General features: G+C 26.8%; 1 protein-coding gene across 1 annotated transcript in view; it reads right to left on the bottom strand.

Annotated features, from left to right (window-relative positions):
* The window catches only part of Rbp (RIMS binding protein), a 453,814-nt gene that overhangs the window by 133,133 nt on the left and 293,107 nt on the right, over positions 1-27,574 (bottom strand). The window contains exons 19-21 of the mRNA XM_075364347.1: positions 9,973-10,137; positions 7,622-7,773; positions 691-841 (exon numbers count right to left, since the gene is read on the bottom strand). Of these exons, the coding sequence (XP_075220462.1) occupies positions 691-841; positions 7,622-7,773; positions 9,973-10,137 (468 nt within the window). The remainder of the gene's footprint in view (positions 1-690; positions 842-7,621; positions 7,774-9,972; positions 10,138-27,574) is intronic.

Genomic DNA, 27,574 nt, shown 5'->3' with positions numbered 1-27,574 from the left:
CAGTTTCATCTCATTACTTTCATACAAGCTGGAAACATAGCTTTAAAAAGAAGAAGTAAAATAAAATAAAGAAAAATAAATATTTCCCACAATAGCTTAATTTTTATCCAAAGGTTTATTATTTACAACACTCATAACTGGTAGAAGAGAAAACAAATAAAAAGACCTACTGTAATGTATTTTAGTTTTTGTAGTGTTCTAGATACATGTTTTAATTATTCATGAAAACATAATTTTTAATGGTAGTTAGTGAATTTTATTGGTAGAACCTAAAAATGGAAACTACAGTTATTTAGTGGCATCAAATTCTTACATAAATGAGTCTAATATGAATTAAAAAGTTGTATTTCAGTTGTTTTAGGTAATCATTGCTTGATTATGCTTGACTTTGAATTATGTTAAAATATGCATCATTAAAATGTAATGGTCATTTATGTACTTCATGATCTGGTCTTCCTTAAAAGTTATTTTTCTCCTTTTCTTTAGTTTATTTAACCTTAAGATATTTAACTAAAACTAATAGCCTTAATAAATTACATTAATTTCTAAAAAAAACAAATTCTAATAATAAAAACTGACAAGCCTCATTCTACAACTAAAAACACGTAACACATCATCGAACAGGAGAAACTGCATGGAGGAAGGAAGGATACAAGGATGCAGGAAGGTTCAGAATAGAGAAAATAGTACCAATGGCAGGTATACTCGTGTGGTTTGATGATGGGTAGATTTCCTTGTCACTAAGGTTCTCATCTGTTTCAATTATCACTTGACCAGAACGATTGTGTCGTATTTGTGATGACGGAGCAGAAGATCCATACCTCAACCGTCTTTCTTCATCCTGTAATACATTTAAAAATGATAATTAAATTTTTAGAATTACCTTTCCAGCAAAAGAAAAATATATGCCATTATTAAAGTTTTCATGTTGACTTCATGAATGATTTGTACATTTTTAACTACATGACCCATTTTACCTAATTTCATACATATTTATATTTTGAATGCATCAATAAAGTTGTGTCGATGGCAGCTCAAAAACAATTTAACCATCATAACATTTAGAATACATATTTTTCTGTTGAACAGGAAGAAAACCTGTTCAAATTAATGTTCTAAATTAGCTCTAGATTTTGATCTTAATTTTTCCAATAGATGTTTGATCATAATCTTACCAAAAAATTAAATTTTAATTTTTTATTAATGTTTCCATTAAAAGAAATGCGTAAAATATAAAGATTGCTTAATGCATACTCATTTTTTCAAAGTACTCTATTAATTTTAGACATTTTTACAGAGGTATTTTAATATTAAAAAAATATATTTAAGATCTGAAAATTTCTAGGTCTTAAAAATCACAATCTAAAATAATATTATAAAACATAAAAATTCATTTGAGCAAAATCAAATCACATAAAATAAATAATAATCAGTCCATTTTACACAGTGAAATGGTTGCTAAAGCATCACTCAATGAGACATAATCACTAACAAAAAGTAACAACATAGTACGTAGACTGCAAAACACACCAGGCATGCTGCAAGACTGTGAGACATTTCTGATCTGCATTCCAGCCACGTTGTGTATCTCTGTATTTAAAGCATGCTGTAAAAATCACTTCTATGTGTCATATGAATACATAATTAAAGAAGTGAAAATAATGAAGAGAATTAGTTTTAATAAAGTAGTTTAAATAAAAAGAAGTAGAATTACAAATTTAGATAAAAATGAACAAAGGATATACTCTGTACAAAGGATATCTTCTGTACATTAAAATCTGGATAATCTAACTCGTTAGAAAAAATGAAGCACTAATAATATTATATTGAAGTTATTTAGATTTGAAAAAAAAAAAATCTAACATAAAAACTAGAAACGAAAAATTTTTTCAGAATATTATCTCATACATACAAAAAGTTTTATAAAATAAAGAGTATACTGTATCATAAAAGGATATCTGTTGGCTCTGCATAAATGTATTGCGGTAGCATGTAAGTATTGTAGTATTATAGACCACTTTACCTTTAACATCAAAGGTAAAAATTTCACACTCTGACCATTCAAGTTAACTTATAACATTATTGATTCTTCCAGTTCTGTTTCCAAGTCATAATCTTTTGTTGAAATGAAGTTAACAGCACATCCTGAACTAATTAACCTAGGATGTAGTACAATTGCATGTACATTGTTGCTTCATGAAAAAATGAATACTGTTACTTATAATTTTTGACTGAATAAAGCTCTAGATATTATAATGTAGGATAAGGCACCAAAAAAAAATCAAAAATTTTGGCTACATTTCTCACTACCAAACATTTCCTGTACCATAGAATTTATAAAATGTTACTCTGCTAGTAGGATCATAATTTAATGATACTATATTTAGAAAGCAGTTATGTGGGAGTTTTAAATTAATGTAATTAACTGGCTTTAATTAACCCCATTAATTATTCTTTATAAAAGATTTTCCACTGACAAATTCATCCAGAATTAAAACTTTCTTAAAAAAAAACCACTTAAATATTTAAAAAAAAACTTCTTATCACAAGAAGAACAGATCCTATGAGAAAACATAAAAAAACATTTTAAACAAAGCTGCTGCTAATTTTGTAGGCTTTAATTATTTTATATGATTAGGTTTCTGTTAAAATTTAGAAAAAATGTATGTTAATTTTGTGAGGGATACCATTAAAAACAAATTTTTAAAATGACTCTTCAAATTTAACATTATTTAGATATTTTTATTATAATTTTGTTCTTGCATGGGAAAAGAATATTTCTCACCAGAGCAAAAAAATTTGAAAATAAAATGAAGTTTTTTAAAATGTTATATTCTGGTTTCAAACCAATTCTGAAATAACTTAATAAGTTTTGTTAAAATTAGTTTAGTTTTTACCTTAATATTGAGCTTTTTATTTTAACTAATTCATTAAATATTAATTAATATTTCATGAATAAAATACACAATTACATTTCACAGAACTGTTATATTACCTGAGCACTTGTATCTATTCTCACTCGACGAACATGAACTGGAGTAGTTACTGCAGGTAATGTAGTTACTGAAGGCACTTTACGCAAAGCCGGCAACAGACCTGAATTTACAGGTCTTGTATTTACAGGCACTACATTAGTTACAGGTGTAATATGCAAAGCAGGATTTGTAAGTAATGAAGGTACTTGAGGTAGAGTACGTCGATGAGTATGTACGTAATATGTGAATTCATGAGGATCCATTAAAAAATAAATGGTGGTTTTATAATAAATAGCTATGTATTAAACAACCATAGTCTCTTGTGATATGTGTAATTACAATTTATTTTTCTTTCTGGCAACACTAAGAACACGGTTATAACAATTTCATCACAAAGTTCCCCTTTGCTTGACCAGTTAGGTGAAATGTTATGCAAATGACAGAGACGTCCTAGCCTACTGAATGTTTACTGATCTCACTACAGCATTACAACTATTAATTTGCTTCTTCCTCTGTTATTTTTTTAACTATTCATTTCCCTCCCTCCCGTTCACTTACTTCCAACCAAATCAAGAAAATTGCATATAAAGGCAAATTAAAGAGTGAATCCCAATCACTTTATTTTCAATCAGACTAAAAGCTCTAAATGGCACAAAATAACATTCCAGTATACAAGAAACCTAACAAACATCTTGTCTACGTTTCATTTTTTACATGAGCACACACACACACATAATAAATAAACACACCCACACTAATTCATACTTAACTATGGTGTCATTAACAAAAGTATATTCCAATTGTATTACTTTCTGAATTAAATAGTTAACTATATATTATTTTTATTTATTTATTTTTTAATAAGTTACAAAGAGGATCTCCACTTCAATCTTTTCTATAGAACGCAAATAAGTTGCAACATATTTATGATTGCAGTTATAGGAGGCAGAAAAAATGTTAAACATAAACATTAAATATGTAAAATACTACAGTCAGATATGCCTGCTTAGGTCATAAAATTTAATTCTGTAATTCTGAGTTCCAGTAAATCTGAAAAACTGAAACTGGCTGAAGAGGTATTATAAAAGATACACTCTATTTAGTATTTGAATAACTGAAAAATTCTACTTTGTGATCATGAAATGAATGGTTGGTTTTTAAATTTTTCTTTTTGTATGAAAATTATCTGGAGGAATTTTAGCAGATACTGTTTTAAAATATGTAAAAATTGTATATCCTATCAAACCAAATGGGAAGTCTAGCACAGGTACTTTTTATCCTAAACCCTTATTTAACTAAATTGCAATTAGTAAGATCTTGTTCTCATAGCTAAAAAGATATTGTTCTTATATGCAATAAATACTAAAAAAAATAATAAAGAAGAAACTTTGAGGAGAAAATGTTGCTTAATTAAATTTAGTATATCAATTAATACAGTATTTAACATCTTGCATCATGACCAAATACGTAATTAGTATAGTATAGTATGCATTGAAAAAAAAATCAATTTTTAATACTGAATCATTCATAAGTGTTTAGAATTATTTTTGGTATATATTCTATTGATTTAATGAATTAGATGTAGATACAGTTTGAAAAAATATGATTGCTTTTTTTATTCTTTCCCACCATCTTGTAATTATTATTTTCCACCTTTAAAATATTTCTGTTTAATACATTTTTGTCCATGTTTTCATAAACCATTAAAACACATTCAGTCATAGAAAATTGTTTCAATAATGAAATAAAGAAAATTTCTAAAGAATTCAGGTAAAACCAGTGTTCATAAAAACCAGTTGTGCTTCTTGTCTCAAATCACAATTTGAAACAAAACACAAATGTTCAACAGTGTTATAATTTTTACTGCTTGTAATTTTTTTTTTTTCATATAAGTTGAATGCAGTAAGAAGTAATTCACTAATTTAGAACTGTTTTCATGAATATCATTCTCCAGCTAATATTTTTTATATACAGATACAGCACATAAAAATAATGGTAAAATGATTGACTTGTTCTACCATAGTATTTCCAAATTGATATTTAGAAGTAAAGTGTGGCTTAAAAAGGTAAGGATTTCTTAGTGAGATCATGATAGAAAGAAGCCTTAAAAATGGTGCAATGATAAATTTTATTGTAATTTTTTTGAATGATGTTATTAATTATATTTAAGTTCACTAATGTTAAAATCTCATTTTCAATGTAAGTTTTCATATTTCAAGTGTATGAGAATTGTCCTGAAAAAACTGCTTTTATTTATAAAAATTTCAGTATATATAAGATCTGGAGATCTCAGCATATGCACTGTTACTTCAACTGATGCATGTAGCTATCCTTGTCTACAGTGTTGCCATTAACAAATAGGGAAACATAAAATTTTTCCACGCCTAAATGATCCACCCTCATTCTATGGATTGCATCCTTTTAGAAACGCCTATTAAGTTTATATAAATTTGTATTTTTTGACACGATTTGTGAATATATTTTCTAAAAAATGGAGAAATTAATCCTACATACAGTTTATACATAATTTGCTCTTATACATATATTCTACCATCAATAACTAAATTTAAACCAGAAACCTCAGTTTTGGAGTGGTATATATTTTATTAAAAAAGCATATTGTAATACAGTGTGTTTACCCCTTACCCCTAGAATTTAATATAATTTTGTAGATTAATTTTGTTATTTTTATTAAATTGTATATTAGAGTTGAGATTTCACCCATATTATGCAAAAGAAACTTTGATTTACAAAAATCAATGTAAATCAACAATTGCATAAAACCCCATGGAAAATCAGGTAGCATACTATAATTTAAAAAAAAAAATTATATTAATTTAAGAGCTGGCTATATTATTGATGAGATAATTTTGTATAGAAAATTTCACAATAAATCAACAAACTTTTAGAAATTTTTGTGTAAATGGCCAGATATAGTAACCAATTCTATAATGTTCTTACTGCTTATGTATACAAATCCAGTATATTTTTGTATAAATAAAAGAATGTTTATAAATTAATTTAAATTTTACAATTCTACTCATGGAACTAATAAATGTTTTTCAAAAAATGTATAAATTATTTGATGAAAACCAAAATCTTGTAGTATTAGAAGGAATTTTTTTTTAATTGATTACCTATTTAATTAACAGATTTCTAATCATTTAAAAATAACTATAAGTAGTTTTTTTTTTCACTCTTCAATGGATAATCCAGTGTAGCCAATATTTAAATTCTTAAAAACTTGCTTAGGAGAGTTACTGATGTGAAATAAAGACATTAGTTACTCATATAGCTGTGCAATTAATTAATAAACATTTCACAAAATTACCATGGAAAATATGGAGATAAATTTGAACAGAACATTGCAACATGCTTCTGTATTGAATTTAGTTCAGCTAAATACAGTTGCACAGTACTTCATGAGTATAAACTCTTGCATTATACAACATGGTTTTACTTATGTAAAAATTTTAACATTTACTAAAGGAAGAAGTATTTCTGTTTAGATATAAAATTGCTATCTATAATTAGGAGTCAAAATCATTTTTTTGTAATTCAAGATCCTCATCCTCCCTCAGTCGTATTTACCAGAATTGCATTCTACAGAATTACTCATTGTTCAGAATTAGTACACAAATATAAATAATGGTTTAAGCATTCTTTCTCTTAAATAAAAAATCTGTCCCTGACATAATCCTAGGGATTAGAACAGATAAAATACTCATCATGAGTAAGAAAGTAATCCCTTACACCTTGATATTTCTGTGATACCTAGAATATCACAAGAAGTATTATCTTAGCAAGGGAATCAAAGTTTGATAAAAGGCACCAGCAGGGGTGTCCCCCTGCTGGGGGACATCAACAACCTGCTAGGGGTTGCCTGCTGGCAACCCCCAGCAGGGAGTTTATTTTACCACTAAATAATATTTAGTGGCGAATAGGTTTCACCACTAAATGCCAGTTAACGCCTTCTGTTTTTATACAAGGGGGACAGAACTTAATGCTTACACAGTAGGTCAGCTCTGACAGCAAATTCTACTTCCATGACTCCTTGCTTCGACCTCTGGGCATCAAAAACAAGGTCCTTTTGACTAAAGATTGGTAATCCTAATGGAAGAGTCCTCAGTTCTCTTAGTCAAGAGGTTGGGCATGGGGCTGACATCCCTACCTATAAAAATCTACTTGTTGTGAAGCCAACATTACATCATTAAATGCTGATGTGAAAGAGGCCAAAATTCATCAAGGGCTACAGTACTGGAAAAGAAGAAGAATCTTAGCAAATAAAAGTATGAGAAGTAAGTATATAGTGTTAATAGTCAAAGTTATACTTAATAAACCAGTTCCACAGTTTATCAAAAATAAAAAGAATGCTGGGTGAAATTACCATTTTACTGGGTTACTGCAAGTTGTAGGTATTTATCCAACAATATAAATTTTTTTTTAATTAATGACCTTAATGTAATTAAGAAAATTGGCTTAATTAATTTGATCAGTGAATAATCAACATAGTTTCCTTATACCTTATTGCAATAGCTATCTCACATAGTACATCAAAACTAAAAGTTAAATACCCCAGTACAAAATTACCATGCACAAGTAAATGTAGCAGCTAATAATCATTATATAAAAACTTAATTACTGACCTTATTGCTAAGATGTTTTCCTTTGAGAACACTAGAAGGTATAGGGGTTGGAAGACTGTCAGAAGACTGGTTATCTCTTGACTTTGTACGTACAGTGACCTGTTTAGGATTTAAACTAAGAAGCTTATTGATATCTATTAGCGCATGATCACCTGAAAAATAAATAAACCATTTAATATTAATGTTATAAAAATAGTTAACAATAATCATAATAATGTAAGCAACTGGTTATGAATTCAAAGAGCAGAACTCAATTAATAGATCTCTGTGTTCATTATTTAAGTGACTAATGCAGAAAACACCAAAATAAGAAGATTTATGGTTTTTGTTCATGATGTAAAATTGAGCCCTCAAAACTGCTGTAATTTTTTTCATATATGAGCTGTACTTTTCAACTTTATATGTATTTTTATGATTAAATACTTGTTTACTTTTTTAAAACTGACTTTAATAATACTTTATCAGTAGAAAATAAAGTGTCAGTGGTTAATCAGTGACATTTATTTGAACACCTTCAAATGCATAACAAAATAATAGAGGTTTAATGCTTACCCACTATAAATTTTAACAGTCTGTTCCTTGGTTTCATTTCCCAAATACTATTTGTTACAGGTTATAATTAAAGCACATCCTGGTTTAGTAAATGTATGGCATCTCACTTTTATTAAGTTTCACCAGATACCTTGAAGATTTGCCAAAATTTACAAAAATTCAAGAACTGTTAAATATATAGTGGGTTTTAATTAAACCCCTACATACAATTTTCATTATAATTTCCTTTATGATGATTCTCAAATAAGATAATAAGTAAAATATTTTTCACTAAAAGGGACTGGAACCACCAGACAAAATTCTAAGATTGGATACAACTTATTCACCAGAAAATCAATACTCCCAATGAAAAAAGTTTAAGTATCAGCTGTACAAAAAAAAAAATATATATCTAATTTTGGTCTAGAAATATTTGTATGTGTGCACATCCATTTGTAATAGTGGTATGCTTCTATAATAGACACTCCTAACAAGCGCAAACCTTTTAGGATGCACTGTACCTAAATGTAGTTTAACATTATATGTTAAACCCTCTATTATGCTCTGCATGCAAATAATAAGTCTAGTAAAAGTCTCCCTGATCCTTGGTTCCTCCTGCACTGCAGGATCTGTGGATTGTAAGTTAAGCCTCTGACTTAAAGTAATATTCATTAAAGTACGTACATATAGCAGCACAAAATAACTTGATTGTAATTAGTAAGCTCTACTATAGTAAAATTATTCCTCTCAAAAAATTCAATCATAAGAAATAGTTCACAAAATAGAAAATACTTATGAAACATTACCAGTATTTATAAAAACTAACAACAACTTTTCTATACCCATAAATAATACCAACGAACAGCCCAATAAAATATACTACATTAACATATAATAAATCCATAATCAACAAATTATAGAGACAACAAAAAATTTATTTTACAGTAGCATAAAACACAAATAACTAACCACTCAAAAAATGTTCTGCCAACATAATATAATGCAATATTACAATATATAAAATCAGAAGAATTTATAAAATCACCAACAATACACAAGACTGAAACAAATTTTATACGGTATGAGTAGAATTAATTACAAAAAAGATATGAAAAACATCTGAGAGCAAACAAATGTGGAAACTTAAAATAAAATATGCAAATCTTGTTAAAGAAAAAAAAAACATATGTTTTTACACTTCTAATAAAATTTGATTAACCTACATATCTGAAAAATAAAAAAAGTACATTTTTATACAGATAATAGAAAACTTTTATACACATGCTCACAAATTCAAATTTAAGGAAAATGTTATAAATGAATTTCAAAGACAGTAAACTAATTCAAACAGTTGGTGCTCTCTGACCATAACAATAAAGCCCATCTTGTCTTACGGTATTTAATTAAACAGCAATAAGACAAAATTTTTTAATTTGTTGTATCTTTACTTTTACCATCTTTGATGATGAAGGGTACACTTTAAAATATTTAGGTAACTAAATATAAATAAGATAAAGTTAAACCACAAAGAGGTATTTAAAAATGAAATAAATTTTAACAGTGTGCTTTATTTAATCACTCAACAGAAAAGTAGGTTTGAATGAACATTTGAAAAAATAAATATAGCATCTGAAGAGATAAACTATACTTTAATTTATATTTTATTTTTATCTAAACGAAGTCATCAAATGATAACTGTAGAATCAAGCTTAACAAGAAAGTAAATTTGTTGCAGTAAGGATGGATTTTTAATGCAACATAAACTTGTAGTTAAGTATGAAAATTATAAAATCAGTAAAATATAAAATAAGAAATTTTACCAGTAGGGCTGTCAACATCTGTAACTTTCTTGCCATCAGCATACACAGCATAACCAGTTACAAGTGCTGGATTGCCAGAATTGGAAGCAGGTTGCCAGGTAACCAGAAGAGTTCCATCTTGTGGTCCTGGCTCAACTTGAATGTCAACAGGGGGTTCTGGCAAACCTGTACATCAATAGTTACAATGATTATTGTACCTATTAACCAATTAATAAAATTAAATTGCAATCTGCATTTATTAATGACAGTTTTTCTTCTGTGATAAAAATGATAATAAAGTGTTTCACAAGATTATAATTACCCAAAATTCATTAACATTAGAAAAATTCACTTCAATCTATAGAACAGTAGTCATTCTTCATTACATAGACAATTCTATTATAAGTAAAGTAATAAAAATAAACAATTAATTTTAAAATTAAAAATCATTTCATACTGTATGAAATATCAAATAAATATATTCATATTTTACCATGTCAATGGTTAATTAGGGTTTTAAGTCATTAACAGAACCACTGACTTACTTTATGCTTTTAAAAAATCTACATGTGTATCACTGACTCAAGATTACCTAAGTGATTGACCAGAGATTGGGTTAGAATTGATAATAAATAAACTGATGATACTATAATCATAAAAGACCTAAAAAATTAACTTGATGTTTCAGAAAAGTATAAACCAAAAATTCTCATTCATATTTAAGAAGATCACTGCAATGGTCTAGTGGTTAACTAGTCACTGCAAATCAGTTGTTTAACAGCTGATTTTTGAAGTTTAAGGTTCTGAGATTAAAATCCTAGTAAATGTTAGTCGCCCAGATTTAAATACTAGCCAATGGATACTTTGGTGGTTAGGGTTCAATTTATCTCTCTGATACATCTCTGGAATGGTCAGCCTGAGTCTGTACAAGATTACATCTCATTTACATGTCATACATATCATCATTATCTCATTCGGCCATGAAGGAGGGTTTTTGATTGTTCACTAGTTGAACAGGTTGCAACATACACATTAGGAAAAAAATCTAAGCATTAAATTAATTTTAAGTTTGTAGATTCACTGTTTAAGTGAAAGTTATCGCATTTTTAAAAAATATTTAATTCCCAAAGTTGTATAAGAAAGAATATTTTGAAATTATTAAAAATTATAACTTAATTTCAATGTATGGATTGTTCTTTTAGAGGATATTTCAGAGCTAATTATGCAGTTTTTCTCCACTTTAAGAAGGGATAGGGTTATCTCATTTCACCACTGTTCAAATTTTTTTTTTATTTGATCAAATCTTTTTCTAAAGATAGAATGTTTATACTTATCCAGCTGAGACAAGTGAAAAATACAGTTAAACAAAGTTAAATTATAAGAAGCATGTTAAGAAAAGTGAAAAGAGATCATGTCAGAAATGTATAAATGAGGAAGAAAGTAAGAATAGTAAAAAGAATCAATAGAAGACAGAAAAATATTTATAAAATAATTTAGCCACCTATAAGGATGGAGAAAGAAAAAGTACCAAAGTCAATACTAAAGTCAATATTTTTTTTTTTTTTTTTTTTTTTCAGGTTATAAGATAAAAGGTCAAAGGGTGTACTAAAGAAGAGGTTTTGATTAAAGAACTACTTAAAGAAGAGACTTTATATTAAGGCATCCTCAGACAGATAATTTGATGGTTTAGTAGAAAGGAATGTAGAAATGTACATTCAAACAACTGACAAAAGGGAAAAAAATCATTGTCTATAATCAAAGGATTTTACTATTTTTAATTTTTAAATTATTTTTTTTTGGATATATGTGTTCATTGTACCTAATTGACATTTATAAATAAAAATTTGTCTTCCTATTAAAAAAAAAAAGAAGTAAACTACATTAGTTATAAATATAAAATTGAAAAGTAAGAACTTGAACTTTAAGAATCAATCAAAAAAATTGAATTGAAGACTAGATGTAAATTTCAAATGTTAAGCAGTCATCATCTAAGACAGTTAGTAAAAGTAAATTTAAATGCAAAAGAAATATTAAAAATAAATAAGCAAAAACAAAGCTAATAATTACAAAACATTATTACAAAGTATTCTATACGTATTTATAAAAATAAAATAATAAACACAAACTGTTAACTAAGAAATTATTCAATATCAAAAAACATTTCACTTTTATTGCTTTTGAGATAAAAGGTTAGGTATCAGAATTAAAAACTTAATTTAAATGCATACTAAACCACTTAAAATCCCTACCTCAAACTGACCCTAATTTATTTAATTAATTTTTTTGTACTATTTATATTTTTACTAATTACCTCATGTCTACTGATAATAGTTGTTTAAAAATAAAAAAGCGATCTAGTTTTAGATTTTTTTTCATAAGTGGTTCCTTAATGTTTATTGTGTGTGGATGATTTTAAGTTCTGCTATTGGTAAGTTTCTTCAGTTAATAAAAAAGAAGGAGAAAAATAGTTTCATTATAATAGAGAGATGATTATCATAAACTATAAAATTAAAACATTGACAAGTAATAGCAAGAGGAAAAAGAACTGGTGCTAATCTATAATTCTGACTGAGGACAACACATGAAAGTTACAAACATTTTATAACAGTTGATAGTAATATTGATATATCAGTCCAACCTTTTGGGTTATACAGGTACTTATACATATACAGATATGATAAAAGTGATAGGCATTATGGTTGAAGTCTTTCAGCCTGATGTGGTGGATCTAAAATGAAATATTTGATAAAAAATTAATGAAAACATTATTCCATTTAAAAATTTTATTTTTATTTTAAAAAAGAAAAATTATGCCCAGTAACTTTGTTTCATCATACTTCTTACAAAATAAATCACTCATTCTTCCCTAAAAATTAATGATGTAATATAATCTACAAGTTTCATGCATTAGTTTAATGTTAATTGTTTATACATACAAAGTACAAACAATTTAATTACCAAAGATTCAGCAGAAAGATATAGTAATACGAAAATACATATCGATGATTGTGAATTAAATGTACAATTAAATTCAACTGCATAAATAAATAGGAAAAATAGTATAATTGCAGAAATCAAATTAATTATTTAAAACAAAATAAATTCTCTGTATGGTTCAAAAATTGGCACATAGTTTAGAAAAATATAGCTAAACATTGTTAAAAACAAATTTAAAAAGTAATTCATATTCAGTTATATGAAAATATGTTTCTAGGTCTTTTAAGGATTACTATGCAGTTCCTTTGTCCATGTAAAAATTACAACTGTCACATTCTGTTGATCTCATACCATAGTTAAAACTGTTATTGAGTATGCATGTTTCATTATGGCTGTAAATACATTTGCAGGTTAATCAGAATATACTACTTTGATTAATCAGGTTTCTATTTTATAAGATGCCTACTAAATAACTATAACAATTATAGAAGTACTTCATAATGTTGTACTCTTTAGATTAAACTTATGGTAACTGTTTAGTAAAGTATTATACTGGGTGTGAGTAATTAAATAATATATTATTAATGATAAAAATAATGTATTCACTACTATTAGTTTATACCATGGTATACTTACCATGCAAATTTAAAATGATTATAAAAAAACTTTATTTCATCTAAAAAAAAATCCATTGCACTAGTATTATTTAAGACCAAAAATAAATAATTCAATGTAATATTTATTCAGTTATGCATGGGCTAAAGGATTTTTAAAACTCAACTCTTTCCAACAATTTGAGTAGTCTTTTAAAATTCAAATTTAATTCTTTATCTACTTTAATTTTTTAAATGAAATTGCTTTTTATTGTTATTATGTTGATGTTTATTATACATTTTAAATATACACAAATGCTGTATTATTGATTATTTTACATTTTGTTTTAAGACTGATGGTTAGGATTCATGTAGTAATTCTGTTATTAAATGGATTCTTTCAGTTATGTATTTTACTTCCCGATTACATCAGTGATGCATTGATTAAATTTGGAAAGGATAAACCTTACTTCTTATTTTAATCTTTTTATATACTAGAAAGTAATAAATGTCATAATATGAAGTGTTAAAAGAGGCCCCAGTAGTTTATGATAAATGCATATTTTTGTTAAATGGATATATTGGTGTGAGATGGGAAAAATAATGTGGAAGATGTTGGTACAATTAGGGAATGGGAAGGACTGTTTATTGCCTGCACATTTGAGTATTGCCAGTCTGTGTTGAGCATTAACTTTTGAACAAGACTGCATAATTGTGTGTTATTAGTTAAACTGTGATTAACTGTTGAAGAATGTGTATTTGTGATGGAAACTTATTTGGAGGAAAATCTCATATTGTGTGTCAGCAAAGGTTCAGGGAGAAATTTTAAAAGGAAGCACCAGTGAAAAGTATTATTAATTAAAAAATTTCATGAAACAGGTTTGGTGTCAGATCAAAAATGTGCTTGACAAAGGTCAGTTTTAACAACATAGGTTGTACAGGACATTACAGTGACAGTTACAAAATCTCTTCATACATCTTTGCAAAGACTAAGCTGCAAAAAGAACAATTCTCCTCACAACATTCACACAACAAAAGAACAACATTCTCCTCACTGCAGTGTGGGCTCAGCCCACACTGCAGTGAGGAGAATGTTAAAATATTATCCGTATCGAATGCAGATTTTCCATGAGTTAACTAATACTGATTATGCTAAAAGGGTTCACTACTGTCAGTGGTTCAAGAACTTCATTACACACAACATTGGCAGATCAAGTGTTTTTCACAGATGAAGTGTGGTTTTAGCTTGGTGGGTTTGTTAATAGTCAGAATTACCAGACCTGGGGAACTGAAAACCTGCACATTTTCTTTTGATAAAAAAAGTAAAGTTTGTGGGTGTATCTCCCATACACCCACAAAAAATAAGCATCTGGAATCTGGTTTCAAGATGACAAATTATTATTGATAAACTAAACAAACTGATGGGACATCTTTTAAATTGAACACTCTGTTTATGTCTCAGATCTTCAGTCATTATCTCACTTATCAGTTGTACGTGGCAATATTCTTAGATTTGTAAAATGAAGTTCTTTTTTGTGTCATAATTTTTAATGAATAATTAAAATTTATGTAAAATAAAAGAGAATTTATAATTTTAAAACTATGGCTACAATTTTGGGAAAAAATGAATCATTATAAATAAAATGGATTAGAAAATAGATTATTTAGGTGAAAAAAATTAACATAAAATATGTAATACTGCTTTTAAAAAGATTAGGCTAGTTTTTTTATTTAATAAGATCTCTGGAAAATTTGAAAAAATTAGTTCAGTCATATAATTCAGGACAATGATTGCATACAATATGAATTAATCTAAATTGTATAATTCCAATCTGGAAGACTAAATTAGATTAAAATCAGATATTCATATTTACCATAATATACATATTATTTAAATTTGCTGAACATTTATAATCGAGAAACAATTAAAATATTTTCATTGTATTCATACAAATATATAACACTTTAATATAGAATTCTAATTGTGTTCAGAATAATAATAATATTTATTATTATTATTACTGTTCATGGTCCATCCAATTCTAAGAATGGGTAATGGTTTATGTTAAGGAAATCTGAGCCTATCCTCAGATGATTTTTTAGTACATATGTTGAGAAATAGAAATAAGGTAGTTTGTTGCTATGTCTGTTTAAGTTGGTCAGTCCAAAATTGTTGATTACTAATGACCTTCTCCCACCTTGACTAAAGATAACCCAGTAAAATGATAAATTAATGGTTACTCATTGCAAAGACTTAAAACTTGAAGTATTTCTTTGAGTGAGAATATTTGTTTTATTTTATATCCTTTCTAAGGGTAAATCTTTTCTTTATCATTATCTGACCTTTCCTTTAGCCTCAATCCTTCTTCTGAGAGGTATTAGCTAGAGTCTCACTGAATCCATGCTAATGTAGAAACCTGTAAGAATTAGTGCTTCTTTGACATTTGGAAGTTTGATGGAACATTCCTTAGATCAAAGGAGACACCTAAGATATGTTTTCTTATTTCAGAAGGTGTATGAGTGTAATTAATGAGTGTAATGTTTTTCTAATTATCCCTTTTATAGGTTTTTTCAAGGGGAATTATAGTTAGATTAATTATTACTCAAAATATGGTTGGAGTAAACGTTCTGAAAAAATTTCATCAAAGGATCTCAACTGAAGTGGGACATAATGGTTTTGAAAAAAATATTTGGTTTGCTTCTCTTTTTGCCTAATTCATATACAAAATTATAATATAATAAATTCTTTATAATAATATATAAAATTAAAATACCTAAGAAACAGTTTGCAACCTATGAAGAAGTAACATCCAGGCTACAAGTTTTTGGTCTTGGCTTTCCTTTTTAACCAAATTAGTTTCACATCCTTTAGGGTTTGCTAATCAAAAAAGATTTGTTTAATTCTCCTAAGGACTTCCTTTGGAATAACTGCCAAATTTTAGGTTTCTAATTAACCAAGAAAAGAAAGAAGTAGTAATGAATGAGTTAATGAGGGCTTTCCCCTTTATTTATGTATATAATTTTATTAAACATGTTTAGTGTCAACATGTTGTTATGTTAATTATTAACAAATATCACCTCTGAACACACCAAAATATCAAGTTTTTTATAAACTTACCACTTTATATAAATATATTTTTAAATCCATGTGTTTGTCAATTAGTATAATACTATGTTTGTTAATACACATATTTCTTGTTGTTTTTAGTTGCTGGATTATAAAGATTATCTTAAAAATTCTTTATTTTGAAGATCATTCATTGAAAAGATTATACAGTAAATTTTACATAAATTTAGAATATTGTAGTCAAGAACAATTAATTATACATTAAACCTATCAGTAGAATGTAGCCTTATCTTTCATTTTATTTCATTTACAATTAAACTAGATTATTAGTAAATAAGATATGGATGCTATCATAAAGTCTTACTTTTCTAACCCTTTTTTCTACGGGTTGGAGTGGATTTCATTCAGTGATATTATTTAGGTAGAAATTCCTTAAATATTTTAGTCCTTTATCAGTTTTTTTAAAATAAAATAACAATTCGTTATTTATAAATTGATGGAAATGCTTTTTGTTTCCCTTTTAAAATTTTATTTTTAATCAGTAGCCTAATTTCTTCTGAACCATATAATTTAATATCCAAAATCTTCATCCATCAAAAACTGAAAATTTATTTTCTGACTCATGATCATGGTATTTCACTGATAAAATCACACATACGTACATTTAAAATTTTACAAATTTTGTTAATTATTGAATAATAATTATTCAGTTATATCAAATAAATAAATAATAATCAAACCAAACAATAATAATAGAACAATGTTCATTGCTGTTGTCTTTTAACTGAAGTTATTAATAAATGTAAATGTATGAAGGAGAAAAATAACTACCTAATGCATGTGAATGAAGTAGGCAACATAGATATGCATAGAAAGTAAAAAGAAAACACTACAGGTCAAATTATTTTTCACATCTAGTCATTACACAAAAAACACACTAAACTAAAAATAATTAAGAAACTAAACCAAAAATTAAATGAAATATCATTATTACCAACACCAAACAAAGAAAGAAAATAAGAAGATACATGAGATAAATATTGAGTTAAGAATTACAAACAGACAAACTGATCAAACAGATCAAACTGAAAATAGTATCATAGTGTAAAAAAATGCCAGTAAACATTATGTTTGAAACAGCATCTTCTTACTACCTGATGGTTTCACAACACCTGAAACATCTTTGTGACTAGCATCTTGAAAAATTAAAAAAAATGTGATGAAGGATTCAATACCGCTAGATGAAGTCACATTACACAAGTATCCATATATTACCAAAGTTAAACAATACATGGTGCAGCTTTCCTTTGAGTGGGTAACTTATACTGTTACTGGTATAAGTGGTTAATTATTATACCAATCAATACTGAAAATTAATACCCCAATGAAACAAATTTACTGTTTGGGAAATTCCTTTTGAAGATATCTTGTAAAACTATATTCCTGTTTTTTTCATATTAATAAATTTATATCACATAACATATAGAAAGTAAAATAATTGCTATACACATCAAATAATGTTTCACTAAAAATTTACAATTAATAAATTTAAATTAATTACAGTAATCAGTCACTCAATTTTGAGCACTATTCTCGACTACGTTTTATGCAGAGTGCAAGCATATAATACTCATAAGAGTGAAATTCACTTCAAACAATCTTTCTTAGCAACTACAGTATTGCAATTTAACAAAAAAAGAACTGGAAAAAGTCAAAATTTAAAGAAAATAGACTACATACAATGTTTGCTTGTGTATTAATTGTTTTTTTGATAATAAACAAGGAATACAAAAAGTATAAAACAAAAAATTATCATATTTATATTCTCAAATCTAGGGGTTAAGCAGGAACAATAATTATAATATTGTAAATTTATTATTTTTATAAATAATAATAAATCACTTTATTAAAAATAATTATAAAAATCACATATTGTTAATAATATTAACAATAATAATAAATTTATAATATTACTATTATTATTCCTGCTTAACCTAGATTTAATCTAGATTTGAGAATATAAATATGATAATTTTTTATTTAATTTTTCTTGTATTACTTGTTTAATGATATTTATAATTCATTGAATAATATAATTTGTTATTATTAAATGGTCATGAAACTAAGAGAACATTCATATAAATAATGTCAAATTAATATAAATAATATTTACACTGATATAGAAATAGTGGAATAAATTACAGATTTTATTATGAAATAAATTTAAAAAAATAACACATTTACAAAAATCACATACTAATAGCAAACAAAGCAAAATAAATTCCTCCAGCAGGTAATATTATCATCATTCATGCAAAAACAAAAAAAAAAACTTAAACTTTTTATTTTTCAAGCCTAGAATGTGCAGTGGTAATTTATTAAACAAGAAACTTAAAAATATTGAATGTATTTATTAAATTATCTTAAACTTATGTATATTGTATTATGCTTGTCTGAAGACCTTTCTGTTTTCTGTTTATAAGAATTTCTAAAACTAAAAAGAAAACCTGAAAATTTGAGACATTTCTTTTAAATGTCAAAGATAAAATTATCATAAGTAATAACAAGAAATTAATTTATGGGCAGTTTTTTTTTTTTACATTGATGTTTCATGTAAACATATTTTAAATATAAATAATAAATAAAACAAATATAATTTTCAGTTTCCCATTTTAATAGGAATTTTTACTTTTTTTTTTTCTTTTTTTTTTTTTTTTTTTTTTTTTAGTAGTACACATTTCATACTTTAATAAAACCACTAAAAATGTATATAAATAACTTCTTTTACTACCTGCTGAGTTGGGATAAAAAGTGCTTGAGCATTTATTATTTTATATTTTAGATTGATATTGTTTGTATATATATTTGTAAATAATATTTTTATTGAAATGATAATGCGTACAGATATTCTCCTTTTGAGATGTTATTTTACATTGTGAAAATCAATGAGGGGTGTTTTCATATGGACCTAATTCAAAAAATATTATTTAATGATAAAACTAAGTCTCTAGCCAGAAATGCATGAGTACACATTACACACTAAACATAATTGGTGGTCCAATTGGCACTTTTCATCTGAAATACAGCAGACAGTACCATTAGCAACATATTTGAAAATTAAGAAATACAATGTTAAATGTTTCAATGAAAATGGAGTTAAAATAAATATAAAGAAAGCTACCTGTACAAAAATTCAACTGGCTTTTCTTAAAATTATACACAAGTGCCAGTATAAAGCAGTGGAAGAAGGCTGCAACAGTAACTGAGCAATTGAAAAAGTTTTGATAAATGTTAAGAAAACATTAGTTTCAAGTAAATTAGGCATTTTTTGTGGTAGTTTTGTAATAATTTTAAAGGTTATAATAATTTAAGTTTCTTTCTAGTTTATAACAATTTTGAATTTTGAATAATTTTATCATGTGCCACCTGAATTAATTCTTAAAATCATATTTTTGTAATACAATATAACACAGATAATTATGAAACTGTACATTAAGTTCACTTAAAAAAACTTTGATCTAAACATGGAATAATTGATATCCTTGCTTATTTCAAAACTAAGCATTTACATTCAAAAATTCTGAACTCTCCAACAAACACAATATTCATTTTAATACAGCTTTTAGATTATGTATTTTCCAGCTTCTATATTATATACCACTTTCACGTTTATCATTTACAGCTTATTCTCACCATATTTGCCATATCATAGGTCTTGAAAAGTTTTCTGATAAAGAAGTATTCCATAGATCTAAATTGAATTTTAGTATAATTGTTATAACTTTTGTTATCTACAGTAACAATAAAAGATTAAAATGCTGCATTAGCAAAATGATACATTTTTCAGGAAGAGCTGGTAAAGTGCACGATTGTAACTGGAATAACATTTTTTAGTCAATAGCAAAATTAAAATTTTTTTATTTTTATTTTTCTATTATAATTATTTCTTAGTAAGATAATAAATCATAAAGAATAAGAGAATTAAATTTGTAAAAAAACAAGTTCAAAAATTTTAATAACTTCACCCTTCAGGGCTCTATAACAAGTTTTGTGAGTCAATGTTTAGTTCTTAGAAGTTTTCATTCTCTGTGAAAAAACGCCATAGTTTGTTTTCATTAAGAAAGGAGCGCAGCACCAAAGAAAATACACCCCTGGGAATCCTGAAAGGATTTGCACAGCAATAGATTTTTGTTAATGGTGAAACTAGTTCATAACAACATAGGTTTCAGAACCCTGCTGTGGTAGAGCAGAGCCTATATTAGATTTGGAATTATAGTCTTCTCACCTGCTGTATCAGTGAGAGCCACTACTGTTCCCTCAAAATAAAACCTTAATAAATTGACAGATTAGTCATTATCTCCATACCATCTATGCAACCAGATAATAAAGTAATCTAATCAACAGCTAATGTTTTAAAATATACAGCCATGTGTTTAGGTTAGGTTAACATAAAGAAAGAAATCTTAAGGAGTAAAATCACTCCTTCATTACAATAAGGACCTAAAACTAAAAAATCATGAGAAATAGTTAGTGTAAACTGAAACTATATTTTTATTGTCATAGTTTAGTTAGTACATTTCATCATCAGACAAACATTTATAAATTTGAACTCAAATGTAATTTTATGATCACTTTAATGATCAAGTCTGTAGCATTTAAAAACATTCTACCTACATACAATTTTTAAAAAATCTTTAATGTACAAGAGTCACTTATGAATACACTTTATTTCATTATATTTCTCTGAATAGTACAAATAAAATTCTATGACAAAATAATTCATACTGCGCAAAGAATTATAAAATCTGAACAACTTCCTTGTTTGTTAAATTTAACTAAAATCAACTGCCATGACGACAGCCTTTTAATACACGCAATATATAATCTCATTCAAAGACAAAATACATCTAGCAATATTCAACTTTTTTTTTCATCAGACAGAACTAGTACTAAATATATTAGACTCTAATATTATACTAGTATATTACCACACATGCATGAATATTTCAGAATAGTACTTCCTGTTCTTTCAGGTGTTGTATAACCATCATGTTATAAAGGAATGTAGTTTACTCTCTAACCCGATATACATAAATACAGATCAATTTGAAATTAAATTTAAAAAACTCACATTATGAACAACGTTATTAAATATATATATATTCTAATTTGTAACTGTCGTATCACTGATCAAGCTAACAAATTTCAAGGTGAGATAATTTCTATTTACAAAACATTAATGTAGAGATTAGAAGTCATGTCACAGTATACATATGCGACAAAATTGACATAAAAGAAATGTTTTTGTAGTTACAGCATTCACTTGAGTTATGTACAACCAAAATGAGTTTATATGTAACTTTATGCAAAATATATTGCTTTGAACAAGCAAATATATACAATAGAGTGTCAATAATCTAAACTTGAAATATCTGAATTACCAAATACCATAATCACTTAAATCTTTAAAGATTTACATATTAACCCATTTAATTTTCATTATTTTAGCATTACTCACACCATTATTTTTTTTATTGCTACAGTAATGCTCTAAATTATATGCATGTAACTGATTCTTGGAAATAATTTTAAGTAATATTTTTAATTCTTGAGAAAACTACATAATCTATTAACATAGGATAATGACGTTAACAATGATTGGATGTGATATCAATACCATGACTACAAATACAAAACAGTTCATATGATAAAAGTTTAAAATATTGACATTATTGTCCTATTAATCCTGAACTTACAAAAGTGAAAAGGAATTTCAGACGTAGGAAACTTAATATATTCAGTGCCTCTCAAAAATCTGTATTTTTAGTACTTTATTTTAGTAATCTCTATTTTTAGTGATGTAAATTTTAATTACTTTTTTATTGTAATTATTGTACATATTTTCATTACAGTAAGTGGAAATCAAGAATGGTGTGTGTGAAAATACAATAACTAACAAGATACTTATGCATAATAACTAGAAGGGTTAGTGTTGTTTTAGGATTAAAAAGGATCAATGCCATCGACTGATACCAGTGGCACCATCACACAGACACTCAGTACACAGAATAGAAACTCCACAAGGTATTACATGCACTGATTATTTTAAAAGTCATCCTTCTGAAAAAACCAAAATGTCATCTATTTGTACATTATGATATATTATCAGAATGAAAAAAGCATTATTGCAAAGAAACAAAGATAAGATATAATTAATAAAAATTGCTTAATTTTATTTTTCAGTAAAGTTCAGAAGATACTGGGTAAATATTAAAAGGAGAGAATTATAATTCTAATCACATTATGATCATATCAATTACACATAATTTTATTTGTTATACATTTTAATGTTTATTAGTGTAAAATTGAGGAATTAAAATTCTGCCTTAAGTTGCAAACATAGAAAATTTAAGTGTAGTATTTAAAGCATATTATTATATATAAAAAATATACCCTACATTAATATACACCATACTATGTTATTTGATGATCCAATTTAGTGAAAAAAATGAACTACTTAAATCCCAATAGGTTCATATTACTGACACTATACTGTAATTAATTACAAAATTTATGTAATTATGAAAACTATAGGTTTATAGTGAACATAAATGGAAAAAAGAATAAACATGAATATGAAACTAGAAAAATGGAATAAACAATAAATTAATAAGAATATTGTCACCTTTGCAGCCTTCATTCAAATCCCATGCAAGCAGAAAAAACAGAGCATAAACAGTCAATAAATAACAAATACATCTAATAATAAATAAGCACACACTGAATAAAATGGGTCTATATGAATGGTGTTATTTATTTTAACAGTATTTTCATATAAATGCATTATTTATAAATTTATTTAGAAGAACTAATAACTTGTCTATCACAATATCTACATATACTATAAATTATTTTTCTATTAAATACAGAGTTGATGTAAAATATCTTAGGACCAGATTAATATACTATCTGCATTAAGAATTATTATTGCTATTATATTCATAAGAATATTATTAAATACCGATGAAAAGGTTCGTGCATTAATATTACAGGTTCTGAGAAATAACAGTATTCATATAAGTAACACTTAAAAGTTCACTACAAAATTAGTATAGGATTATGTCTATAGGCACTATAGTCTTCTAAAAATTCTACATTTATATCACTAGATCTGTACAGCCTTTGACTTAACATACTGGCAGCTTTGTAACATTAATATAATGTAAGTATTGAAATTCTTAGCATGATAAAACGTCATTAACATAAATCCTAGAATTAGTGAATATTTTTCCTCTGCCGTTGAAATAGCTCATGTATCTAGACTCTTTTCATTAATTTTGAGTTTTGTAATCTACTTTTTTAATCGCTTAAATTTATATATAAGGTTTCTCAGTACAAAACTCACTCATTTTTTGATAGGTGGATGGCCATTTCAGATGTCACCTTTCATATATTCTTGGTACATGGAGTACATGGAATTGTAATGTATGAAATGAAATTATGATGTTATGAAATAAATTAATTATTTGGAAAATGGAGAAATACTTGAAATGTTTATTGTAAGTATTCTATTAAACATAGTATAAAATCTAAATATAAATAAGAATTATGGTAAAAGGTTTTTGAAATAAAGTGGAAAAGATTACGATCAAAAACCTTATATAAAAATCTAGTTTGTAAATCTGTTTAGTAATTTAATTGTTCATCAAGGAAAACTTTATGGTGTGTTTTATCATATTATTATATTTTACATGAAAGACAGTAAGCAGAACAAAATTAAATACCTAAACATAACCTATACAATCCTTAATGAACAAAACTAGTATAAGTCACACGCAATATCTGATAAAAGTAACATTGAATATGTAAAATGTAGAAGCTTCAAATGTTCTTAATTTTTAGGCAGTTTTATTTTTTTCTTTACTCAAAAACAAGTTCTTTTGTCTTCTGTTCTTTTATTTTGTAAATAAGTCTTAGTAGTGTACTCTTTCATTCTTACTTCATAGATTCAACATTTGTCCATAATCACTACTTCTAAAGCATCTGACCAATTATGTTAATCTACTTGTATTTATTTATGTATAACCAATCAATGAATACAATAAATTTCTCAGCAGTATGATAATGGTCTACTGCAATCTGGAAAACGATAATATCATGAGGATGAATATGTGTTCGATTGACTATTATGACTGGTACAACTGTAAAATTTCAATTGTTAACTTTTTCAATTTGATAAACTAAGTTCTAAGCCTGTTTCAAATTAAATTTCTAGATAAAACTTTCTAAGATTTTCAAAGTTCTGGCAGTTGTAGGAAACTGGATCCAGTGGATGTCTTCATCACAACTTTCCTGATTTTACCAAAAAATGATGCATCCGAATGACAAAAATTAAAGAATAGAAAAATTATACATAAAGTTAGTTCTCTAAATAATTTTTTTTTTATCATGGCAACTCAGCTAGAATTTCAATTTATTTTAAGCTAGCTGAATTTCCTAGCTCCTCCAGTTACCAGTCTTTACATTTACAAAAAGGAAACCCTCATTCTGAAAAATATTTGCTGCAAAAGTTATTTCAGTTGTTCATTGCTGTAATTCTTGTACTTTAAAATCTTTTTCTAAACTCCATTCCCAGTGAGTAAATCATAATAATATCCTCACCCAGAAAGCAATTAGTGTACCTGATTAAGTTTTCAATAACTATTTCCAAGAACTTATTGAAAATGTCATGGGTGTTAATGTTTGCCCTGTAATTTGTTTGTAAAAAATGTGTCTGTCTATGGACTGACTTCGGAACTCTATTTTCTGTCTGGAAGCTGCACAGTAAGTCTAATGGCCAACTGGTTTATTGGTTAAATCCCAATAAAAACCCCTTATAAAAAATTGTTCTTCTTTATCTGTAGGTTTTCCTACATTCATTAAGAGATGAACATACTATTTTTTACAGGCCACTTCAATTCTTCCAGTTCATTGCCTTTCATAACCCAGTCCTTTTCTACCAGAGAAGATCATCTCCAAAAAATCCTTCCAAGTCACCTGAATCCTATCTATGTAAATGCCAAAAACTGATTTTTAGCAAGTAATAATAAATTATGTCAGTTCAAAGAAACATTCATCAAATTCAGTCCCTGTTCTTGAGTGATGGCCAACAACTGTAACTTAAATAGAGACAATGGATTGATTATTTTCAATTTTTTTTTAAGCAAAACGGTACTTTTGGAAAATCTGCAGATAAAAACTCAGTTTAATTATATGAAATAATTTAGCTTTTTTACTTTAAATTTCATCATTATCGCAATTATCAATAAAACAGTTGCTTGGGTGGCAAATTTTTTTTTTGAAAAATTTGTAAAAGAAACTATCATGCTCCTACGTATACATTTGTTGAACAATAAAGAAGAGAGGTGGAATTGAACCTTTTTTTGTCAAACACTCAATTCAGGATATGAAAACAGAATGGTTTTGGTAGAATCAATTAAAATTTTAATTTAGCATGCTAAAAAAAAAAAATATATGTGTATATATATATATATATATAGATGATCAACTGCTTCAAAGATTAATATAGAAACTCAGCATTTTCTTTATTTCCTTTAAGCATCAAGAAAATAATAGCTGTTGCTGGTGATCACCCTGGGCCAACTGTTATACAGACTGCATTTAATTTCCAGTGTCAGGGTTGATACACTGTTAAAACTAGGAAAATTACTTGTTAATTAAGGATTGTAAAAAAATCCCGCAGTTTATCAAACAGCTATGAGCAGCATTAGGACTTTACATGTAGAATTATTTGCGTTATGAAAATGGATCTATATACTGAACCAACCTTAATCAATGTGTTTCCTTTTTTTTTTTCATTAACCTCTGGGACCACCGTTAGGTATTGCTTCATCGGATGAGATGAATGATTTGTAGTGTGTGTGAAAATGCCATGACTGACCGGGATTCAAACCCAGGACCTCCGGACGAAAGACTGAGGTGCTACCACTCACACCACGGAGGCCGGCAATGTAAACTTCCTACTGCAATACAATACTTCTGCTTCTTAATATCCAGTTCCAGTATTCCTCCACCTTTCTATTTTTATTTCATTTCTATTCTGTAATCTATACATCCATTAGATAACTTGCAATAACATTCCACTCTGTATACTGATGACTGAGGATGTGAAAAACCAAAGCATGAAGAGTCATCTCTATATTAAATAAATCAGTACACCTTCTTTCAGCAAGTCTTTCTTAAACACAATCTTTATTCCACTTTTCAAATCAGATGTTACCTAAAATTTTGTAAAAATGCCTCTTTTAACTCATCATATAACCTAATATTATTTTTAGGGTTGGTTCTGTTATTTTAAATATACATTAATAAAACAAATTACGAGACCTAATTTGTAAATGTTTGTTCATTTATATCCTATTTTATTAATTAACTTGATTTAAACTACAAACAATTTTTATTAATACAATGTTATAAGTCAGCAGCAGAAAAACTCAAATGTTGGTCTCCAGTTGGTATTCTATAACAATAACTATGAATATTAGCAAATATTTAAATCACCATACTGTGATTAAAAAATTAAAATGAAGCCTTTGGACAGAAAGGCTTATGTTCAAGGACTAAGTAACAAAAAAATGAAACCCTTTGTTAAAAGCCATTTACACCAGCCAAATTCATAATAATCATTATACACAAAAATAGCAAAGTGCTCAGTAAAATGTAATGCAACTGATTATTACAACAAAAAAATAAGTATCTACTTATACTTAAAAATCTGCGAATAAAATAATTACATATGAAGCATAATAAATAGTTTATTATAATGTAGGAGTGTAAATTATTATTACAGAAAATTAACCACCAAACACAGTAACAAAAAAACCTAAAAAAATTGGACAGTATGTTGATGAATTGAGTTTTCAGAAAGTTTTATATATATATATATATATATAGAATATAATACATATTAGTGGGAGACCAGTAATTTGGATGCTGATTTTCTGGATGTCAAACTATCTTGACTACT

The sequence above is a fragment of the Lycorma delicatula genome, chromosome 4 (genome assembly GCF_047948215.1).
Source record: "Lycorma delicatula isolate Av1 chromosome 4, ASM4794821v1, whole genome shotgun sequence".
NCBI lineage: Eukaryota > Metazoa > Arthropoda > Insecta > Hemiptera > Fulgoridae > Lycorma > Lycorma delicatula.
Note: the sequence above shows the minus strand (reverse complement) of the source record. Positions and strands in the feature narration are given on the sequence as shown.